The 23,449-nt window shown below is 40.4% G+C and overlaps 1 protein-coding gene across 2 annotated transcripts; it reads left to right on the top strand.

Moving 5' to 3' along the window:
- Positions 1–210: 210 nt before the first annotated feature.
- Positions 211–20,440, top strand: HMGCS1 (3-hydroxy-3-methylglutaryl-CoA synthase 1). 2 transcript variants are annotated; one of them, XM_043488646.1, is made up of 11 exons: positions 226–359; positions 5,487–5,547; positions 10,812–11,269; positions 11,585–11,710; positions 13,134–13,298; positions 14,651–14,816; positions 15,426–15,596; positions 16,068–16,174; positions 17,282–17,407; positions 17,520–17,683; positions 18,648–20,440. In XM_043488646.1, exons 3-11 carry the CDS (start codon positions 10,822–10,824, stop codon positions 18,735–18,737), a joined length of 1,563 nt encoding a protein of 520 aa, XP_043344581.1. In that variant the 5' UTR covers positions 226–359; positions 5,487–5,547; positions 10,812–10,821; the 3' UTR covers positions 18,738–20,440. The 2 variants fall into 2 exon arrangements, with proteins under 2 accessions (XP_043344582.1, XP_043344581.1); XM_043488647.1 differs by lacking the exon at positions 5,487–5,547 and having other exon boundaries at positions 211–359.
- Positions 20,441–23,449: the final 3,009 nt, after the last annotated feature.

Genomic DNA, 23,449 nt, shown 5'->3' on the forward strand with positions numbered 1-23,449 from the left:
TGTCATTGGTAGGCCGGCTCTCGGGCCACCACACGTCACTCTCTCACCCCATTTTCTCGGCCCTCCGGCTTTGTCCCCGCCCCTTCCCCCGCCCTTCCAGCCACGAGGGAAAACCCTCAGCGATTGCCTCCTCTAGTTTCCTTCGGATTGGTTGAAGCCGGACTAGGGGGCGGGCACTACGGGGCTCCTCTGCTGGCCACGATTGGCTGCTGGGGCCACTGTCCCACCTCTCACGGACTCCCGGCCTTGCCGGAGTCTGGTGGGTCCGCGGCTATAAAGCTAGTGGCTGAGGGGAGGCATCTCGCACTGTCCCTTCGTTGGTCGTTCACTTTCTACGGCCACCGCCCGGTCATATTTGGGTGAGTGTCCCGAGTGGAGGAGGCGACCCTGGCTGCTGAGGCCTCGCGGGCAGGGTGAGGGCACGGCGGATTGGTGTCCTTGACTAGGCCCGAAAGAGCTCCAGCTCCGTCCGGGTCAGGGCTGAGGTTTGGACCTGGACCTGGAGGGTAGGGCGTCGGGAGCGGCGGCCGTGCGGGGCTTCCCCTGCCAGGGACCTGGGGCCGACCGCGGTGGGTCCTGGAGGGCGGGGGCATTAATGTGGACAGGCGAGTCGCAGAGGGAAGAAGGAGAGAGGGTATTAAGGGGTAGGCTTCTGATGACATAGTCAGGAGCTGGAGGTGCCAGGGGAGTGACTGTGACCACCTTGAGGGGATGGGGGTGGGTACATGAGGGGGACGAGAAAGGAGCTGGCCTGCTAAGGTGTTTCCGGCGCCTTGGCTTCAGGGTGGACGCCGAAGGATGCGGAGGATCACACTTGGAGCCTTGTAGGTTGACAGGGGGTGTGTCGTCTTGCTACTTAAAGAGAGTGACTGGGAGGAAGGGAGGTGGGCAGCGTTGCTCTTCGTCCCTAGCTCAGGTGCGAGAAAGCATCACAACCGTGGTTTAACCTGGCTGACTACTTCAAACTCTTGACTGCTTCGGTCTGTGCTTGCTTCCAATATCACAGGTTCCTGCCTCCCACCTTCCTGCCTCCATGTTTTTTAAGCCCATATATATGTCTCCTCCGTGTTCTGAAAGTCCTTATCTCCCTCCTGCTAATATTAATAGCTTGTTATGATGATGTAATGGGCAGGCACCAATAGGGCTTCACACACAGTAGGCTTTGGATTGAACCAAGGACTTTTCAAAACTCGATATATGAAGTCTTTGAAAAACGTGTGAACTGCCTTGGCCAGTGGTAGAGAAGGGATTACGCTGACCCACCCTGGAGGAGAGTTTTGGACAACAGGTAATGTGAGGCTGTCCCTGCTGGTTACACTTGCCCGGCGGCCTTGCTTTAGGGCATCACAGGCTGCTTTGCTCACCTCTGCAGCAGCTCTTCCCTCAGACTGATGCTCTTGCCAACCTGCTGCACCTGAGATGTTGTAGTCGCGGCTGAGTAACATTTGCTGTATTTCAGGGATGAATTATGAAAAACAATGGCAAGATAAATGACAAGATTAAGACACAAGGAAGGGCTAGTAAGCAGATCTTTCCTTCTGAGGTGGAGTTTGGACTTCTTCGCACAGATTTCTTTTAGAAGGCTAACTGAAAGTCCTTACCCTGTATCTGGGCCAAATGGTTCTTTGCAGCTCGATATATCCAAGCAGTCTGTGTTGTTTTTTGTTTTTTCTTTTTTCTTTTTTTTGTTGGTCTTGTTTAGCTCACAAGACCTCCAAAAATTGAGGGTAATGCAGTGTATGTTTCTCCTCGGACCTAACCATGTGAATATGTGGTTTTTTATTTTTTAAATTTGAGTTAGTTTTTTGTGTGGATGAGGAGGGCAGGGATAGCATATCTTATGAGAAAGGAGAAAGACTTTATTTTCTGTGTGTCTAAACTTTGCAGGTCTCTCTCCTAAGTTTGTAAATTTGCACGTAAATCAGTTCCAGTGTAGTTCAGTTCAATTCTAGTTTAGTAAATAATCCCAGTTCTCAGAAGGTGTTGCAGATGGGGAGAGTTATATGGATATTATGTTTGGGGCCATAGAAGTCCACGTCATTTGTTGAACTAATCCTGGGCCTTTGTTTTTTTCTTTCTTTCTTTCTTTTTTAAATGTTTCTCCAGAGTGCTTTTACATCTTGTTTCTCTTAACTGAGGGATTGATTTTGAGATTTTTTTTTTTTTTGGATTGACGTTTCAGATAGCTTTTCTCACGGGAAATGCAAAACCCTGATACTGGTGTCATATGTGTTTCCTGGGGATGCTAGCATTATTTAAAACAGCAGTCCAGTAGAACTGAATGCAGGGAGATGCATTGGGGCTGTGGATGGAGGAGTTTAATGGGCTAAATATCAGAATCTCTTTAGTTTCATTTGGAAAAGAAAATAGTCATAATTTTATGTTGGGTTTATTAAAAAACCAAGCACATAGGATGTGATACTTTGTTTCTCAAGACAGTGGTATAGATTAAAAACATATTGCCCAATCTAATGGGAAGGCGATAGGACTCAGTTCTTAGTAATCTAGTCATCTAGTAATCTAATGCTGGGCTTGTGGTAGTGCCCGCTTGCTGCTTGTTAACCACGTGTAGTGAGAGCAGTAGAGAGGCTAGTCTTTCAGAACTTACAGGCTTCATCTTTGGAAGGCATGGACCTGGGGGAATGTGCATTTGGGAATGACATAAGACCAACAAGTGTTCTCTTCTGATTCCATATGAATACCTTACAGTTTTCAAGGAATAATTGAAACCTACCATTTGCTTTGAAGAGCAGCAGAAAAAAGCCCCCTTTTTTTTTTTTTTTTTAAAGCTTCTGGACACCATTTGGGGCTGCAGCTCATCTTAAAGGGATAGTGAAAAGAATTCACTAATGAGGGCTGCTGCTGTAACTACTTGAATCTAAAAGATTTTTCCTCTAATTATTATAACTCCAAATTCAGCCACTCAAAAAATGCAATTGTGTGCCCTTTACTCCAGCGTCTCAAAGGGATTTTAAAAGAATCAAAATATAGCCCTTCTCCCAACAGGAGTCTAAGTATCCCGTATGCTTAAGAAGACTGCCAGAAACTAGCTTTCCACTGACAGTAGACTGTGAAGTCGTCAGTGTCATCGTGAATGCAGAGCCTGATTGGAAAGCTCGAGGAAACCTTCCTGGAAGAGGGAGTCTAGAACAGGACCTTGAAATATGAGTAGAGTATCTGATAAGCAGACCAGTACCTCTGAAATGGGGGGGGAGGGGGCAGGGTGTCTGTATTTTTTCCTTAGGGAACTAGACCAGGGTTGTACAGATGTGAGCAAGGCTTTCCTAACAGTATTTTTGCTTGCCGGCCCTCCTAAGGAGGAAACGTTGCCAGCTCATTCTCAGTTAAAAAGGATTCCTGGATTTCTTTCCTGTAATGGTGAAAAGGATCAGCAGGTAACTGCGTGTGGTTTATTGTGTACCAGAATATGTACTGGGTAAACTTCTCTGACCACCTCTTTGAATCCGTGCTAACAAGGGGGCCAGAGGAGGAATTCAGAACAACACTGAATAAACCCCAGGAGAAAGTTGGTTGGCCCTAGGCAGTCTCATCATTTTTCAGGGGTGTGTGTGTGTGTTAGTTACTCAAGTCGTGTCCAACTTTTTGTGAACCCATGGAGTGCAGCCCTTCAGACCTTCTGTCCATGGGATTCCCCAGGCAAGAATACTGGAGTGGTTTGCCAGTTCCTTTTCCACCTTCAGAGATCTCTGCCAAACTCAAAATGCCTATGATTCATTAACTGCCTCCTGAGGCATACCGCTTGCCTCTATCGCTTGCTCTGAAAAGACCTGTTAGAAATAAGCTGATGACCTGCTTGAGCCTTTGGCACTGCTGTTTTTGTCCAGGTAGAGAAGCCTCCTAGCAGCTGCAGAAGAGAATGGAAAGCTGCGGGGTTGGGGGGAGGTCCCTTTCAGATTGATTGTTTCCCAAAGAGGCATTTGTGACCTCCATTTCCTGTCAACTCCAGGCCTCTATTTCTCCTGAGAACTTGAGTAGCTTGGCAGTTCTGTGCGGATCTTTAATCTTCTGTGTCTATCCTTGCTTTCTCTTGTGCACTGAGTTCACTCCCTCCCTTCTCTCTGCTGCTGGCTCTATGCCTTCCCACCTAAGCTCCCTCCCTGATGTAAATAATAAAAATTGAAAGAAGGAATATTGTCAGTTCAGGAGAAATTCCCTCGATTAAAGTAGTGTCAAATGCATATACATACGTGGTTTCAAGAAGAAATATTGTGTTATTTAAATAGTTTCAACATTTTTCAGAGAAGAGGGAATCATGCCCCCCCCCCCACTAGTCTCCATGGAATGCTTAATTTGCAGATTACAAAAGCATAATTTGAGGTAATCAAGAACACAAAATTAGTTCTTTTCTCATTGTATATATTATCCTGTCATCAGGTTTTTGGAATACAGTAGTCTTATCTTTTCCGATAAAACTCAGAATCTATTTAAGGTTGGGGGAGATTAATGAGGTAAAAGGAACTAAGTCTATAAGCTCTTAAATGATCTAATTATGTGAAAGCAGTAGAGCTTTACTGAATAGCATCTGAGAGTACTCTCCAGTTAATCAGGCAAGGGCAGATGCTGTATTCGCCAACAATTAAATAGAGACCAAAGGTAATTGTGTTTGCGTGCAACAGGAACTGTTCCAAGAAACAACCTTTCCAAAGTAAATGGACAGAGGAAAATGCTCCAAGGTCACCTTCCATTTTGTTTCCACATAATTTAAATGATGATAAAGCTTAATGATCCTCGGTCTTGATACCAAATATCTACCTTTTTAACCCAAGCTCTAAGAGGAAAATCACTTTCTAAAAGGTTGGGGTAGGTGAAAGTGACCATGTTGAAAACCAGGAGCATAAGATTAAATAAATGAAGGTAATTAGCTCTTGCTAGAAAGATTTGTTTTTGTTTGAAAAATACTAAGAAGTAAGATAATAATCAGTGTATTGGTGCTTTATATTTTTTACAAATTTTATCTTCTCAAGCATCCTTTACAATGAACCGGGAGGGCAGGTATTAGCTCCATTTTACAGATGAGGAAATTGAAGCTCAGAAAGGCACAGACTGTCATTAGTCTCAAGCTCCTAAGTGCAGAGCAAGCTCTTGAATGTGTAAGTCTCTTTACTCCAGAGATTTGTTAGCCTAGTACAACTTATATTCCTCTCCCCCAATTCTTGAAAACTCTTACTTTAGTAAAGAAGATTACAACTCTCCCAGCATCATACTTGGTTTAAAGCCTGAATCAGTCATATGAACTACATGTATCAACTTATTTCCAGGACTGAAACTACCACTGTAAGAGCTAATAAAATAAGGAGAGAAAAGTTTTACAATCTTTAAGTACCATTTCTTTTTTTTTCCTTAAGCAAAGTCAAATTCTGTTCTCTATAATGTAATTGGATCAGGAAATGTTTATTTTAACTTGCTTTGAATTGGAGTCATTATTTGATATGACTTTAAAAGAGGTTCTTATTTGAAATTCCTAGTGCCTGAAGGAGGAAACAGAGTGACAGACCTGGAGACTGCAGTTCTTTATCCCTCACACAGGTATGGCATCCTGTCATGCTGCTAAAGGAGAGTTTTCCTCTCTAATGGAAGGGGGAATTTTTAATTTTTATGCTAGGACAAATAACCATTGTGTGCACTACACATTCTTAAAACCCATTATAGAATTTTATTTTATCTTTTAAATATTGATTAATGCCATAACGCTTCAGAAGACTAATTTTGTGTTTATTAGACTAATGTTTAAAATCTAGAAACTAATTTTCAAAATTAGTGTTCACTCATAAGAGGAAAATATGTAGAGAATAAAATGTAATCCTATAAACTGCTTAATCAGAAATAGTCACAGGTATGCACGTGTACCAATAGTGCATGTTGAATTACAGCCTCAAAAGATATCCATCTGGGTTACAGATGAATGTATACAATTGTGAGACTGGACAGTAGTTATAAATGTGTTTGAACCAATAATCTAATTATTTGCAGCTATTGCTTTCTTCTGTAACCATGGAGCTCCTCTTATGATTCTGCTTTTTTATGCTTCAGCTTTATGATTTCTTATGGTTGTTACTAATTTTAGGTTAGAAGGCTAGTAGAATTTCATTTATTCAACATCCAGCTTCTAGCCTATGCCAAGCATTGGGCTGGAGACTAGGGACACAAAGACGAACAAGGTAACACTTCTTGCTTTCCAGAAGCTCCTTGTGCAATGCAAGGAAGAGGCTTGGAATAGTTTTAAATAGCATCTTATCAAAGGTCAGATGTGCATTTTAGAAAGGTGATACTAGGACAGGGGAAGGATGGAGGCAGAGAGCTCAGTTAGGAGGCTGGCATCATGGTCCTGGGAACTGACGCCGAAGTCCCTCCCTGATGGGCCCTGAGGAGCTAGGTTTGCCCTTATATCAGCATCCTTAGCTGATTTCCCTGTTTTTTTGCCTTTTTTTTTTTCCTTTTTCTTTTCCCATCTGTCTGTCATTCACAAACTTAAAAGATTCTCAGGGGATCGTATTGGTCCGTCTTGTGTCCTCCTAGGCAGGAAGCGTTCACAAATTGTTCACAAGGAAGGTGGGACCTGGAGCTCCTCCTGTCCACCAGAGGGGGTGAGCTTTCACTTTAGGACAGATTGAGTCTTCTTTTGGTCTTTGTTGGAAGATAGCTTTGGAAGGTTCACAGAGTTCTGTGGTAAAAGTGTATTTTTCTCCTCCCTTGTAAAGAAGAAATTTTAAATGAAAATTTATGTCTTTTTATTGAAAATCTCAGATCTTTAGCTGGTCTTTTTCTCTTTCTCTAGTTTATGTCTGGCCTATATCAGAAGACATTTGAGAGGATGACATAAGAGCACACACTTAATAGAATAAAGTAAAGATTTTAGACCAGAAACTATATCAATCTTTTTGTTGTTTTAAATGCCATGAAGCCAGTTTACTTTCTGATTTAATATTCCTTTCTTTCTACTTTTCTCATTCTCCCTCAATTTCAACCAAAAGGTAAATATTTTAAAATTACATGGTGTTTTACCAAGGCTTCCCTTGTGGCTCAGCTGGTAAAGAATCCACCTGCAGTGTGGGAGACCTGGGATTGATCCCTGGGTTGGGAGGATCCCCTGGAGAAGGGAAAGGCTACCCACTCCAGTATTCTGGCCTGGAGAATTGCATGGACTGTATAGTCCATGGGGTCGCAAAGAGTCAGACATGACTGAGCGGCTTTCACTTCACTAACTTTTACCAAGGATGTAACAAAAGTACTTTGGCTATCAAAAATCCTCAGAGAATGAGCAATGTTGACTGAATTAGACAATATAAAAAATTTTCCACACCAAAGTCAGTCATGATTTACTTCGTGATTCACTTTGATAGGTATGGGTTAATTTAGGTACATTTTTTTTTTCCCTCGAAGTGAAACAAGTCACTTGTTTAACTCTAGGAGACTTAATAATAGAGTTATACCTTATTTAGTAAGTACCATATAATAAGAACTAATCAGAGCTGGTTTGATTATGATAAACATAGATTAATTCTGGAATTAGAGCTTTGCTTTATGGCGTAAACTGGTTCACATCTTTAGAAGATTATATGTATTTTTCCTCTTTATTTCCAATAGCACTGCAAGCTATTGGACCAGGCAGGGAAAATTATATTGTCCTCATCATGTTTAGAGCAGTTTGAAGAGTTGAAAAGAATGTAAAGGGTAACCTTGTGGGAAAGGCTGGAAAAGTGGTTAATCCTATCGCCTCTGTTTTGGTGATTTAAAGGGTAGCATATAGGAGGGGTTCTTTTTATAAGTATATGGACTGCTTTTTGTTTTTAACACTAGTTTTTTTCTGTGGACTATGCAGATGACTTAAACATATTTTATTATAAACTTAGAATATGCCTTGCCTTGTGACACATTAGTCTCTTTTTTTTTTTTGTCTCTTTAGGTCTTCGTTTCAACCTCAGTGTGGCCGAGTTTAGATTATCGTAAAATCGATGGGTTTGCCTATAAGAGGGAAGAGATGGGACAAAGTGGAGAGGTGGTTCTCTGCTCACTTTAGTGTATCTTGACAGTGAGTGATCCTGTCAAGAACTACAACAGTGGAGGCTAGAAATCTGGGAGTTATCTCCCCTAAATATTTCATCCTTTTCCTACCATCTGGTCAATCACAATGTCTCCCATTTTTTTGTTTCCAAAATTTTCTGAAGTTGCTCCTTTTCTCTTCATGTAGTAATTACTCTGTTTCATGACCTATATCTCATTGGGCTTCCATATCAACTTCCTAACTCGGATCCATTCTCCACGTAGCACCAGTGACTGTGTAAAATGGAGACTCACACTTTTCTGGCTGTGACCCTCAGTAAGGAATCCACGTTGTATTGCAACCCAGGATATGTATGAATAATTAAAACAAAATTTTCATGAAAAATTCTTGGCATTTACCATGTGCTGTGCAATCTGATATTTTGTTTGTTTTTAAAAGATGTTGTTTGACACTCACTAAATTGATCCCAGAATTGGAAAAAGACTGATCTGAACATTAATATAACCATGTTGTTTAAAACTCTTTTGATGGCTTCTTACTGCCTTCATGATGATGCTGAAGCTCGCTAACATCACATGCCAGAACCTTTATGACTCAACCCTTAGCTGGCTCTCCTGACCCACTACTTGCCTGATCTACTCATTGAAGGGCTCACATTTCACTTCGGTAAATTAGTATAACTTTTCATGGTTCCTTGTGGTGTGCCTTTGTTTATGTTGTCCATCCTGTGAAAACTACTACCATCTGCTTCTGCAGAGCTTTACTGATTATTCCGACTCATTCCTAAGACTCGGGTCAGGCCCCAGTAACCAAGAAGCCTTTCTTCTCGTTCCTTCCCTGGTTGGGTTAGGTAGTTCTAACAGAATGAGACTGGAATGTCTCTGTTGTTTCACTTGTTTATTGTTATATTTGTAGCTTCCTATCCCACCAGACAGTGAATATTTGAAAGGGCAAGGGTTACCTCCTATAAAACTTATCCCAAATGTTTGGCATTGAACATGTTGTCATTGTTTGGATGGATGAAAAAATATAAATAAGATTCTTATATTTAGAAGGAAGATTCAACTGGTGTCCCTTAAGGCCTTTAACTTAAGATTTTGTGACTATGTTTCCAGGTGCTTATTTTTCAGGCTTTAATACACTCATATCTTGATAACCTACAGGCTAAGGGTAGATCTCGTGATTTAAGGACAGCATCTCTGCTTGAGATATTTTCTCAAGATTTCAACAATTAACAACTCACTATGGCAGCAGCCTGTGATTTCATTATCACCAGTGCTCCACCTGTGTTGGCAGACTGGCAGAAGAAAAATGACATAAATACAGGATGTGCCTTTGTCGGTGGCAGCAGCAGCGAGAGTGTGGGGCTTTGGCTCTCACTCAGCAGCCAGGGTGCAGCCTCAGTGGGAGTGTGCGCTCATGGGGTCCGAATAGTGACTGTCTTCCCCCCATTTGCTCCTGTAGCCGGGCCAACAGAGTGGTAACCATTTCCCTATATTAAAATCCTCCTCCTTGTTAGAAACATCTCGAGTAATTTCTCTCCTTCTAATTGAACTAACCTCTAAAGAAATTGAGGCTCTGACAGGTTATGTGACTTGCCCATAGGTCATAGCAACACTCTTGAGTGGCTAGCACATTTTCTTTGCACTGTTGGTGAATAAATCTAAACACTACTGAACGTTGGTGTGGCAACAATGCAACTTTTAAAGGCCATTTTTTTAAAAAAAGGGATTATTTTAAGAGGTGTTGTCTAAGATGCCATGCAAATAATATGTGGGTTATGGTACCAGTTTTCAGATTTGGATCAGTTGTGTTGTTTTGCCTGATGTAGAAGCTAAATGATAATCTTGTGATCTCATGATCATTTATCACCTGTACACTAGCTGTGGAAAGTACAGAATATTGACTTTTGACCTGTTATGGGTCCGGGAACTTGTCTTTGCTTTAAATTGTAATCATTTGGGTTCTAGATGGTGGGGTGGGGGTGGGGGTTACTTTGGAAGGAAGGCTGAGATTTTAATTGCAGGGGTCTTGAATAGAGTGCCATGGCAGACTTGACAGTGTGGCTTTTCTACATATTTGGATTGTTTAGATCAATAAAGAATGCAATACTGTTTGATCTAATTAAAACTGTTAGTATGTAACAGGTTTAGTTTAGTTTAGTATGTTAGTTTAACTAAAACTGTGAGTATTTAAAGTCCCATAAAGTCAATAGCTGTGAATAATCCATATATGGAAATGAATGAATGACTTAAACTTTTTGAGTGGCCGGGAATAGATCAGATACTTGAGTTCTGATCTGTGGGCCATGTTAGTAAATTCTCATTTTATCTTATAGTTCTTTACAACATAGATGAGTCTTATTTCAGTTTTCTTTACCTCTAATAATCATATTTTTTTTTCACTTATTTTTACTAGTTGGAGGCTAATTACTTTACAGTATTGTAGTGGTTTTTGCCATCCATACATTGACATGAATCAGCCATGGATTTACATGTGCTCCCCATCCTGACTCCCCCTCCCACCTCCCTCCCCATCAATCTAAAGATACCTAGTTTTGAATAACCTGTAAGTCTTTCTAAAAGATGATAACTTTAAATAATAATAGAGTCAATAACTCTTGCTCATACTATCATTGCTACCTCCACATATTAAAATTGACTGTCCTAAGAATATACTAAATTTAGAAATTAATATCAATGTTGATTTCTCAAGTTTGAACTTGACAGTCTACAACCTATAATCTAAAACAATGTTTTGTTTTGTTTTTCTATTTTTCTTTCTAAAGTTCTTTCACCATGCCTGGGTCACTTCCTTTGAATGCAGAAGCCTGCTGGCCCAAAGATGTGGGAATTGTTGCCCTTGAGATCTATTTTCCTTCTCAATATGTTGATCAAGCAGAGTTGGAAAAATACGATGGTGTAGATGCTGGAAAGTATACTATTGGCTTGGGCCAGGCCAAGATGGGCTTCTGCACAGATAGAGAAGATATCAACTCTCTGTGCATGACTGTGGTCCAGAATCTTATGGAGAGAAATAGCCTTTCTTATGACTGCATTGGGAGGCTAGAAGTTGGAACGGAGACAATCATTGACAAATCAAAGTCAGTGAAGACGAATTTGATGCAGCTCTTTGAGGAGTCTGGGAATACGGATATAGAAGGAATAGACACAACTAATGCATGCTATGGAGGCACAGCCGCTGTCTTCAATGCTGTTAATTGGATTGAGTCCAGCTCTTGGGATGGTATGTTGCATATTTTTCCAAAGAAACTCTCCTTGAGGATGAATAGGCCCAAATACCATTTGCAGACTTTTACCAGTTATGCTTGTTTGAACGTGTTCAGAAAGATAGCTATGACTTTCAACTTATTTGATTTACAAATTAGTTCTCTTTATCATGTAGGATAAAATGATCTATCAAAATTTAGTCAGAATATTTTTTTTTCTTTACCAAAGATGGGAAAATATGATACATTCTGGGGAAACACAGTACTTTCAGTTTGTATGTATGATAGGGTGTCAATCACCTTCTTGTATACTAACAAATAATATTTTTCAGGACGGTATGCCCTGGTAGTTGCAGGGGATATTGCTGTATATGCCACAGGAAATGCCAGACCTACAGGTGGAGTTGGAGCCGTTGCTATGCTAATTGGGCCTAATGCACCTTTAATTTTTGAACGAGGTGAGTGGGAAGTATTTTTTTTTATTTGTACAATATGCTGAGAAATTTAAAAATTAGAAGCTTGTACTTGGTGTTCATTAAATGCAGGCACTACCTGCTAAGAGCTTTATGTGTATTATATTTAGTCTTCATAGCAATCCTATGACAGAAGTGGGGTCATCCCCATTTTACAGAGGAGTAAAATGGGTTTAAGTAGGGTTGCTAACAACTGGGAGAAGTAACTTGCCCATAGTCATATAGTAATTTGTTTTCAATTCAGAGCAATTGTGATCTCCCAGTTAGGTGTATGAAACTTGCATAAAATGTTGTATATCCAGATGGCTAACAAACACATGAAAAGGTGCTCAACATCACTCATTATTAGAGAAATGCAAATCAAAACCACAATGAGGTACCATTACACACCAGTCAGGATGGCTGCTATCCAAAAGTCTACAAGCAATAAATGCTGGAGAGGGTGTGGAGAAAAGGGAACCCTCTTACACTGTTGGTGGGAATGCAAACTAGTACAGCCACTATGGAAAACAGTGTGGAGATTCCTTAAAAAACTGGAAATAGAACTGCCATATGACCCAGCAATCCCACTTCTGGGCATACACACTGAGGAAACCAGATCTGAAAGAGACACGTGCACCCCAATGTTCATCGCAGCACTGTTTATAATAGCCAGGACATGGAAGCAACCTAGATGCCCATCAGCAGATGAATGGATAAGGAAGCTGTGGTACATATACACCATGGAATATACTCAGCCGTCAAAAAGAATTCATTTGAACCAGTCCCTAATGAGATGGATGAAACTGGAGCCCCTTATACAGAGTGAAGTAAGCCAGAAAGATAAAGAACATTAAGCATACTAAACATATATATGGAATTTAGAAAGATGGTAACGATAACCCTATATGCAAAACAGAAAAAGAGACACAGAAATACAGAACAGACTTTTGAACTCTGTGGGAGAAGGTGAGGGTGGGATGTTTCAAAAGAACAGCATGTATACTATCTATGGTGAAACAGATCACCAGCCCAGGTGGGATGCATGAGACAAGTGCTCGGGCCTGGTACACTGGGAAGACCCAGAGGAATCAGGTGGAGAGGGAGGTGGGAGGGGGGGGTCGGGATGGGGAATAAGTGTAAATCTATGGCTGATTCATATCAATGTATGAAAAAAAAATAAAAATAAAAATAAAAAAAAAATAAAAACACCAGAAAAAAAAAAAAAATGTTGTATATCAAGAGGCTTAGGCCTGTCCATGGATATTGTTATGTTTCACTTCAATTACATACTCGTTTCACCTTGTGATTTCTATTCTGCAAGTGATGAGTTGACTAGATTTAAGAAAAGTTACCAGATAACGCGATTTGCTTACTAGCATACATCAGGAAGCAGTTACATGGACCTCTTCCTTTTTTGTTCTTCTAGGACTTCGTGGGACACATATGCAACATGCCTATGACTTTTACAAACCTGATATGCTTTCTGAATATCCTATAGTAGATGGAAAATTGTCCATACAGTGCTACCTCAGTGCATTAGACCGCTGCTATTCTGTCTACCGCAAGAAGATCCGTGCCCGGTGGCAGAAAGGTGGGCTTTATCAATTTTCCTTGGTTTTGCTATCTGTTGAGGGCAGTGTAACGTACTCACTGTCTTTAGTGAGAAACTGCTTCGTGGGCATCCTTCTTTAGTGTCTTCCTTTAACCATTGCTTCCTCACCCACCAAATACCATAGTTTTCCCACAGTTTCTGGTAACATGTAATTTAAGAGGACAGGTAAACTTTGCAAATGAAGTTTATTTCTGTAAAAATACTTAAGATGACTTAACCCAGTAAGAATATCAAAAGTAAGATAAAAGAAAGTAACTTGAATCTGGTACATATTCTGAGAGAGGTAGACAGTTGCAGATTTTAGTTTGCAACTGTGATCTGGAGAAAATGAATGAAAATAAATTACCAAAGTGACCCCCGCCTCCCCACATAGTCTTTTTGTACTTGACCTGTGAATTCATGGGCTTCCCTAGTGGCTCAGCTGGTAAACAATCCTCCTGCAATGTGGGAGACCTGGGTTTGATCCCTGGGTTGGGAAGATCCCCTGGAGAAGGCAAAGGCAACCTGCTCCAGTATTCTGGCCTGGAGAATTCCATGGACTGTATGTATAGTCCATGGGGTCACAAAGAGTTGGACACAACTGGGCGACTTTCACTTCACTTCTGTGAACTAAAACTTGCTGTTTTAGTGTCATCATCAATCTCTATCTTTAACCCTGAGAAAGTGCTTGAGATACTGAGAAGGACAGTATTTGAATTAAAACCATAAAAGCACACAGTATTATATAAAGTATGCTTTTTCCATAGTCCAAGTTTGCTTTATAGGGTTTGTGAGAGAGGGTTAAAAATAAGATTCAATAACATATTAGGAAACATAGTGGCTTTAGATAAGAAGCATTCTTGAAGTATGTAACATATACTGTTTACCAGTATTTAACAGTACAGTGATTTTCTAACATTTATTAGAATCTGCAGTAAGAAATAGGCTTTGCATTGTTATGTGTAGTTAAATGGAAACTAATGTCATCAAATTTTTTTGCTTATGCTGGAAGTTATACAGTTTACTCTTTTCTACTTTTTTTTCATTCAAACAAAGACAACCTCTTAATTTATTAAGATTTAAAAAAAAATACTGGCCTTGATCCACTAAATTGATTACACAGCCCACTAATGGATTGTGATAGTTTAGTTTGAAAACCAATAATAGTGTATATTGTTCTATTTCTGGATGTCTTTTTGACACAAATTTTAAACCATAGAGATATTTCATTATATAGTATATTTTTTATTGCTACTTAAAGATATAAAGACATCCCAGTCCTGTTCTAAAATCAGACTTCGAAAGTTAGTGGCTTAAATGGATTTCATAATCTCTTTGGATTTCTCTTTCAGAGGGAAATGATAGAGATTTCACCTTGAATGATTTTGGTTTCATGATCTTCCACTCACCGTATTGTAAACTGGTTCAGAAATCTCTAGCTCGGATGTTGCTGAATGACTTCCTGAATGACCAGAACAGAGATAAAAATAGTATCTACAGTGGCCTAGAAGCCTTTGGGTAAGAGGAATTACGATTTTTCTCCCTTCTATGTGAGAGTATTTTTTTATATTAGTTAAACCACTATTTATGCAGACATGAAAATTTTAGAGTCAAAAGAAGTCGTCTTGTCTAACCTATTTAATCAGTGAGGAAACCGAGTCCCAGAGAGGTGGTCACTCACCTATATGAATTCTTCAGTCTTTCCTACTCAGATTTTCTTATTTCCTCCTTTTAGATCTGTTCCTGTTGCACCTTGATAATGTAGCCCCTCAAGTGCCTGCATTTACATGGCAGCGTCTTCATTCTTCTCCCTCTCCTCTGCCCACATCCGTTCTGCCCTTGGCCACGCCTGATATCTGCTCTCATACTCCTTCCGTTTTCCCCACTTTTTGGGCCTCCTGGCCTGCCATGCCTGTTAAACTCTTGCTGTTTCTCCTGTGTCCCTTCTCCATCTGATAAAGTATTTTTTAACTGTTTGACACTTGGCTCCTATGAATGTGACTCTTCTAACTAAATAGACAATATTATGGACTTGAAATAGTAGTATATTCTGTTTGGTGATGACAGAGCTGTAGTGGATTAGAGTCTTTGGACACTGTAAGATTATCTTTTTTCTAAAATTTTCAGGGATGTTAAATTAGAAGATACCTACTTTGACAGAGATGTGGAAAAGGCCTTTATGAAAGCTAGTTCAGAGCTCTTCAATCAGAAAACAAAGGCATCTTTGCTTGTGTCAAATCAAAATGGAAACATGTACACGTCTTCAGTGTACGGCTCCCTGGCTTCTGTTCTTGCTCAGTAAGTATGGATTTCCACTGCTTCAGTCCCCTTGTCTGGGGATGTTACATTTCTGAGACCAGATCTGCTATCAGGCATGTTGGTGGCACAGAATGGTCTTTTACTTCCAGGTCCTCTAGCCTATTCTCTGTTGACTTGAAGACGATATGGAATGAGGCTATAGTTATTTATCCCAGAGTACTAAATTTCACACTTTCCCCGCTGCTGTTCTCATGGTCTTATTATTCTTGACCTACAGTTGAACCATAAATCCCCAGTTGACAAAGTAGTTTATTTTAGAGCATAACTTTTCTCAACTCCATCATTCCTAGAGAGATGAGAACTCTTGTTTTCAATCTGCTTACTGTAAACAGTAAAACTTTAGGTCAGATCCCTAGGCTTAGAATGAAGTTTCTTCCAGCTGTGGTTTTCTGCCCACTGTAGTAGGATGAGTTAAACTTTAACTTAAGAGCTTTTTTCCCTCCTACATAGGTACTCACCTCAGCAGCTGGCAGGAAAGAGGATTGGCGTGTTTTCTTACGGCTCTGGTTTGGCTGCCACTCTTTACTCCCTCAAAGTCACACAAGATGCCACACCAGGTAAATGCTGAGTCTTTTAACAACAATGTATTGAGGACCTACTGTGGTAAGGCTGACTTAGCAGGCTTCTCAAGTGAACACTTAACTCTCTTCCATAGATGTTTATGACATTTTAATCTTTATTACTTCTTTCAACACTCTGCCCAAAAATTCTGCTTTAACTGGGTAAATGGCAGGATTATGTCTGAGTCAGAATATCTTTCCTTCTTTCCAAGTCAGGAAAAAAAAAAAAAAACTATATAATGAGCTTAAAGATTTTTTTTTTTTTAATGGTATAGTGTTTGACTTTTCCTTCTTTGGCAAGTAATTTTATTTTTATCTGTTATCTCATTTAAAAAATTATTTATTTATTATTGGGCCGCGTGGGGTCTTAGTTGCAGTGCTTAGACTCTCTAGTTGTGGTGTGCAGACTCCGTAGTGTGTGTGCACGGACTCCCCAGTGCCTGGGCTTTGTAGTTGCAGCATGCTGGCCTAGTTGCTCTGAGGCATGTAGCATCTTAGTTCTCCAACTAGGGATCAAACACTTTCTCTGCATCACAAGGCAGTTTCTTAACCACTGGACCACCCAGGAAGTCCCTTTTATGGCATTTTTAAAGCATAGGTAGAGAAAGGGAAGTGTCTTTATTTAAGGTGGGCAGCTTTTGAGTCTTCACACTAATGATTGAGACTGATCATAGGAGTGAATAATACCAGGCCATTTCTTGTAGGCTTGGTGGTTTATTAAGTTATCTAATGTCTATAGGGATGTGATCTTAGCTGTATTTAAGGGTACTTTTGTGCCCTCCCTGAGCAGGAAGGAGCAAAAATATAGAGAAAAATGGACTTGGCATTACTCTGAAACTGTTCGTTGACTCTAGACAAGTTATTTATAGTTTCACATCCCACCTATTTCCTCAGCTGTCTACTGGCCAAGGCTGAACAAATGTCTAGTCAAGGCTCATAGGAAGCCACGTCAAATAAATAACATCTTATCTTTTAACTAAACAATAGCCTGTAGTTCTGAAAGAAATGAAAAGTTGTTTTTTCCCTTTGGCAGCATTCTGTTCAGGCTTTGGGATATGTATACTATTTTTAGTGTTTTAATGTTGCAATTACTTGTTATTTTAGGGTCTGCTCTTGATAAAATAGTAGCAAGCATATGTGATCTTAAGTCAAGGCTTGACTCAAGAACTTGTGTGGCACCAGATATTTTTGCTGAAAACATGAAGCTCCGAGAGGACACTCATCACTTGGGTAAAAGCATTAAATTGTTAATATACACCCAGGAGCCTACTGGAGGGCTGTTTTGTTACCAGATGAGTTATACGTTATAACTCCTTTTTCATATCCTCTGCCTTTCCTTTAGCCAACTACATTCCCCAGAGTTCCATAGAGTCCCTCTTTGAAGGAACATGGTACCTGGTTCGAGTAGACGAAAAACACAGGAGAACTTACGCTCGGCGCCCCTCGCTGAATGACGACACTTTGGATGAGGGAGTAGGTCTTGTGCACTCGAGCAGTACAGCCGAGGTGAGTAAAGCTCATTGGGTTTGGTCTTGGGCTTTGATTGGGCTTTGATTGGATGAGAAAATCTCCATCCCCAGACCTCCTGACTGAGGTGACCTCACTGAGATTTATCCACTTAAAGGAATGTCAATAAATCAGGGTGATTCAGAACCTGGGCTTTGGGAGTGGGTTCCAACTGTGCCATTTTCCAGTTGTATGCAGTGCTTTGCAGTTATTAGTATTTTTTTAGTGCACAGTAAGTACTAGGTTTTTTTTTGTTTTTTTTTTTTTTTTTAGCAATACCAAAGTTTAAAGCAAAACTGAGAAGGCTCACTTGTAGTTTGTGTCTTGGTGAGAGATGAAGCAGGGGCTGGGTGTTGAGCCCCTCACATCCCTTCTCTCAGGCCATTGTCTAATCTATCTCCAGGTGTCAAGAAGGAATAGTAATTGCGATGACTGGAATTCCTATTACATGCTAGTCACTTTTTAGGTTTTCTACGTAAACCCTTAGAAAAACCCCTTTGAGGTAAATGCTACTGTACCCATTTTAGAGATGAAGCTGAAGGAAGTTAACTGACTTGACCAAACCAGGCTTCAAACTACAGACTTTAAAAACTTGGAGGTTATTTATTTTATCCACTCAGCACAAATGTGCTGAATGCGTAGTCTTGCTTTTTGAGGTAGCAGATCAAGCCACGAGTGTTTGAAATCAAAGGCAAGATATAACAAGGGAAATACTGGGTATGGTAGATAGATCTCCGTGGCCCTCCTATCCCTTGCTATAGGGGTAATCATATCATACGTTCACCATAAGGTAAAGAATGGACATTTTTGCTCCCTCCATGAAAAGTTCTATAGGATATATATTTAGCATAAGCCTCTCCAGAGCTGCCCTTTTCCTATTAGAACTTTGGTTAGCAGCATGATTCTTCCTGGGGGAAAAAAACTCTTAAGAGGCAACCACATTTTTCTTCTCTTTTGTTTTTAGCATATTCCAAGCCCTGCTAAGAAAGTGCCAAGACTCCCTGCAACAGCAGCAGAACCTGAAGCAGCTGTCATCAGTAATGGGGAGCATTAAGATACTTCTGTGAGGTGGAGGACTTCAGGGGGCTTGGGGGAGCGTATGGGAACGGTTGGGGGAACGGGACATCTGGGGTCAATTTTAAAAGATTACTTGTTGCTTAAATTTTTACGTGACTGACATGGAGCCTGGAAAACTGTTGTGTTCTTGAGAAAGTCTCTTTGCTCAGTTTGCTAACATGCTTCCTGTTGTGGTCTAGCCAATGCTTGCTGTACCCGAATGATGGATGTTAAGGGCTCTGTAAGACTTCATACCTCTCTGGCCATGTGTATGCATGAAGCTTAGTTTCTAAATGTAGCCTGAAATCGTGCACTTCTGGCGAGGAAAGCAGTGGTACTAGTCTCCGATTTTAATTTTTTTAAACATGTAAGAATTTTATACTTGGAACAAACAAGATTCCTGAAGGTTCCTGTGGTTTTTGAAAAAAATTTAGTTTAGGGAATGTGTGGTTTTAATGTAATATGCACAAACCCGGTTTGAAAATGACAAGACAAACACACTCTTTTTCTAGAATTTGTGAATCCTCAAGAGAGGGAGGAGTTGGGACGGTAACACTGGTTCTGGAAACTGTTGCTTTAAATCCAGGCCGGCAGTGATGAGTTACTGTCATGACCTCTGAACAGAGGGATGCCAGCACTGAGCAGACTCTGGTATAGAAAACATGGTACCTTTGAGGGCTATGGATCTGCTCCCTAGGTCTGCTCCTGACTCAGTTCAAAGTGTATTTTGTGGAAGAGCCTTGAGATGTTATTGGAGCTGTGTATGAGAAAGCTTGTGGCTGTGATCCTTCCCTTGTACCTTATTTTGAGGAATAAATAAAACATTTTTCTGGCTGCCTTTCAGAAATTTAAAACAAAAAGGAGGATGGGGACAGGGCATTGTGAAGTTATTTCTAATGGTTCAGTATTATAAATCCAACTTTAAAGACTGACAGCCTAAATTCATGTTGTAAGTATTCCTTTCCTTTTTTGTTTTTGTATCTGTTCAGTGAAAATTAAAAGATTCAACTCAAGTTTTTTACATAGTGTGACCAGCCAAAAAGTATTCCACTTCTCAAGGTCTGGAAGTAGGATATATAAAGCGTTTTCTCAGACTTTTACCTTAAAAATAACAACAGTAACAAACTATCACTTAGAATGAATAAGAAGACTGGTTCGACAGTTTCTTAGATCTTTCTGGTGCTGAACTATGACATGAGCCTTATAGATTGTAAAATAGAGATAGTTGGAACTAATGTACAGAATTAAATTTTTTAAACTTTATTTGCCGTTGAATTCTGTGAAGTTTCAGTTATCTAAAATAAACTTACACAAATATGAAATGTAATGTTTCAGATTGCAAGGTAATACGTAATGTAGTGTTTGTAAAATACTCTTAATACTGACTAGTGGTGATTTGATTTGTACAGTCATGCTTTGTTGAAATGACTTCATTTTAACATACACTGATGTAGATTAATAATGTAAGTTCAGATTTAAAGATTGATGGGGAAATGGTGCATGTAATACTTTTTGCAAGTATCGGGAGTTCAGTATGTTTTGAAAAGAGTAATTTAACTTTTGGGGTGTCAGGAAATGGGTTTTCTCAAAGTCCATTGCCGGCAATGGGCAGGCCTAGTAATACTGGCACAGAACATTAATTGTACACCTTATTAACAGTGAGGTGGATAACTTTGAATAAAGTTTTAGAGAAATATTTCAGATACTTGAGTATTCTTTTTTTTCCCCTCCTGAACTAACAGTTTAGGCAAGAAAGCAGCTAATAGGCTATTTTTAAATGCAGGCATCCTTTTCACTTCAGTTCACTGATTCACTAACTCTTTCACCAAAATTTGTAAACCTGATATAAGCAGGGTACTCTACTTACATCACTTACGTCAGAAAAAAAGATTTACAAGATATATGGTTTTGCCTTCAAGGAGCAATTTGTCTAGTATGGAGGAACATACACTGATAGTTTATTATTCTTATACTTCAAACAAAGAAATTAACTCCCAAATTAACATGTATAAATTTTGCCACAAATAGTTGTGAAGAGAGTTACTGTGTTTTCCTAACAACAACCAAAGATTAAGTATTGGCAATTAAACATTAAAAGCAGATTTTATATCCAATATAGAACTGCCTGCTACCAACTAGAGCCTCCACCCTGAGTGTCTCAGGTTGCTGGTGTTCTCCCAGATGTTTTATAGAGAGAATTTTTACATTGGCAGTAATATTGGATGAGATAATCTCGATCACTATCAACTTTTAGGGTTATGTGAACCAGAAATTAAATCAGAATATTTTCTAGTACTGATCAATTATTTTATCATGCTGTCATGTCTAGATTCAATACTTAGTAATGATTTTATTTTCTGGGCCAGCCTCCCAATTTCTCTGGGTGATTTAGAAGATAAGGCCTGTGTTCTCGAATCCTGCAGTTCTAGGAATTCTAGATTCTAATTCTGCAAAGTCTAAGATCCTAATTAATATGACTTTGAGAATTCTATCCTTCCCCTTCTCCTTTTTGGAGTTTTTGCAGTTAATTTTTTATTTTTTTTACCTTCTGGATTTTGTTTATTTCATGAATAGTGATGGGTACATTGAAGATGAATGCTAGACAGAGCTCAAACAGATGCGGACTGCTACTTCTGATCCTTCTGGGACTTGGTTGAAACCCTTCATCTCTTGTTTGCTGTTTGAAATGTCCTGACACACTAAAGTAGAAGTGGAGAGACCAAGGAATGTAACAGGATCTTTAAATAATTTAGAGCTATGTAATCTTCATATAAAAGCAAACACGTTCTTTAAAATTTCTAGCAACCACTCTTAATTAAATTAGAAGTTCCTTTTTTTTTCCTAGTTAGTGGGAGAAAGAAATAATTGACCTGTGGGGTTTTTTTTCCCCCCTCAAACTAGTACAAAGTCAATACTATGGTGCTGAAGATTATGAATACCAAGCTTCAGGAAGTTTATATATTATCAGGGGTCTAGCTTACAACAAAAAATGTACTTTTCATTTTAAATGTTTAGAAGTGTAAAACAAAGAATTCACCTTTTCTTTGTCTTATTTCATTACTGTGCAGTCATCTAGAGTAAAAAATAATGAAAGTTTTGAACTAAAGCTTCCTTTTGCCTCCAACTCTTTCTGCATGCTATTAAACTAGCACCTCCACTTCATCTTAGCAAAGCCTTATTGACCTTTGGGTATCTCCGCTCAAGATCTGCTTCCTCCCTGAAGGCTGCCTGGACTACCTGAGTAGTAAGCACTTCTCACCCTACATATCAGATTTCCTTATTCAAACTTGTCAAGTACTGAGGCATCTGGCCCCTGCCTATTCAGTATCACTAAGGCCTCCCATGTTTTCATTGCCGCGCCTTCTCTGCTCCTCAAATATGCCAAGTTTATTCCACCCTGGGCGTCCCTGATGGCTCAGAGGGTACAGAATCTAACTGCAGTGCAGGAGACCCAGGTTCAGTCCCTGGGTCAGGAAGGTCCCCTGGAGAAGGGAAGGGCTACCCACTTCAGTATTCTTGCCTGGAGAATTCCATGGACAGAGGAGCCTGGCAGGCTGCAGACCAGGGGGTCACAGGGAGTTGGACATGACTGAGCGACTAACACTTTCACTTCGCTTACTCCAGCCTCAGAGCCTCCGATCTGTGGGCCCCACCTCAGGCCTCCTCTGCCCTGCCTTCTACAACAGTCACGTCTGTGACAGCTGCATCCATGCGGTCTCTGACCAGGATCTCAGAACACGATGGTACCTCTCTTGGGATTCCTGCTGCACACCCCTCGTTTTGGTCTCACTGTGATATGAAGTCCACACAGAGGTCATTGGAACTCATAATTTCATGGCCCAGAAGTACAGAGAAGTTAAGTTCCCACAGGGCCACTCTTGACAAGAGTGGACCCTTACTTGCTGGTCGATAAATGCGTCCTCCTCTCCCTCGCCTGGGCAGGGAAGCCTTCCAGACTGGTAGTTCCTCTGCTGAACTCCAGTCGCCTGATAGCTCACTTGGTAAAGAATCCGCCTGCAATGCAGGAGACCCTGGTTCAATCCTGGGTCGGAAAGATCCCCTGGAGAAGGGATAGGCTACCTACTCCAGTGTTCTTGGACTTCCCTTGTGGCTCAGCTGGTAAAGAATCCTCCCGCGATATGGGAGATCTGGGTCCAGTCCCTGGGTTGAGAAGATCCCGTGGAGAAGGGAAAGGCTACCCACTCCGGTATTCTGGTCTAGAGAATTCCATGGACTATACAGTCCATGGGGTCACAAAGAGTCGGACACGACTGAGAGACTTTCACTTCACTTCACTTCAGCCAATTTGGCAATACGTCCTTTTATTGGCTTGCCTCTTTTATATTTCATTTCTGCATTGTAGGAACATTTCCCAAATAAATGACTTACATGGAAGCCTCTGTCTCAGGCTCTGTTCTTTTGGAGAAGCCAGGCTAATAACAGTTGGTACCCAGAATAGCCTGACCCTCAGGATAGATGGTTGGAGCTGGTTTACCAACAGTCATGGCAAAAACCCCACTGCTATTTGTAGTAGGCAGAATGGTTTCTGCCCCCCAGCCAAAGATCTCTGCCTCTGGGAACCTATGAATATGTGACCTTACATGACAAAACCAGAAGTGATCAAGACTGAGGACCTTGCAATGGGGAGATAGCCTAGATTGTCCGGATAGGCCCGACATAATCACAGAGTCCCTTAAAAGCAGAGAACCT

This window comes from Cervus canadensis, chromosome 16, assembly GCF_019320065.1.
Source record: "Cervus canadensis isolate Bull #8, Minnesota chromosome 16, ASM1932006v1, whole genome shotgun sequence".
NCBI classification, from domain to species: domain Eukaryota; kingdom Metazoa; phylum Chordata; class Mammalia; order Artiodactyla; family Cervidae; genus Cervus; species Cervus canadensis.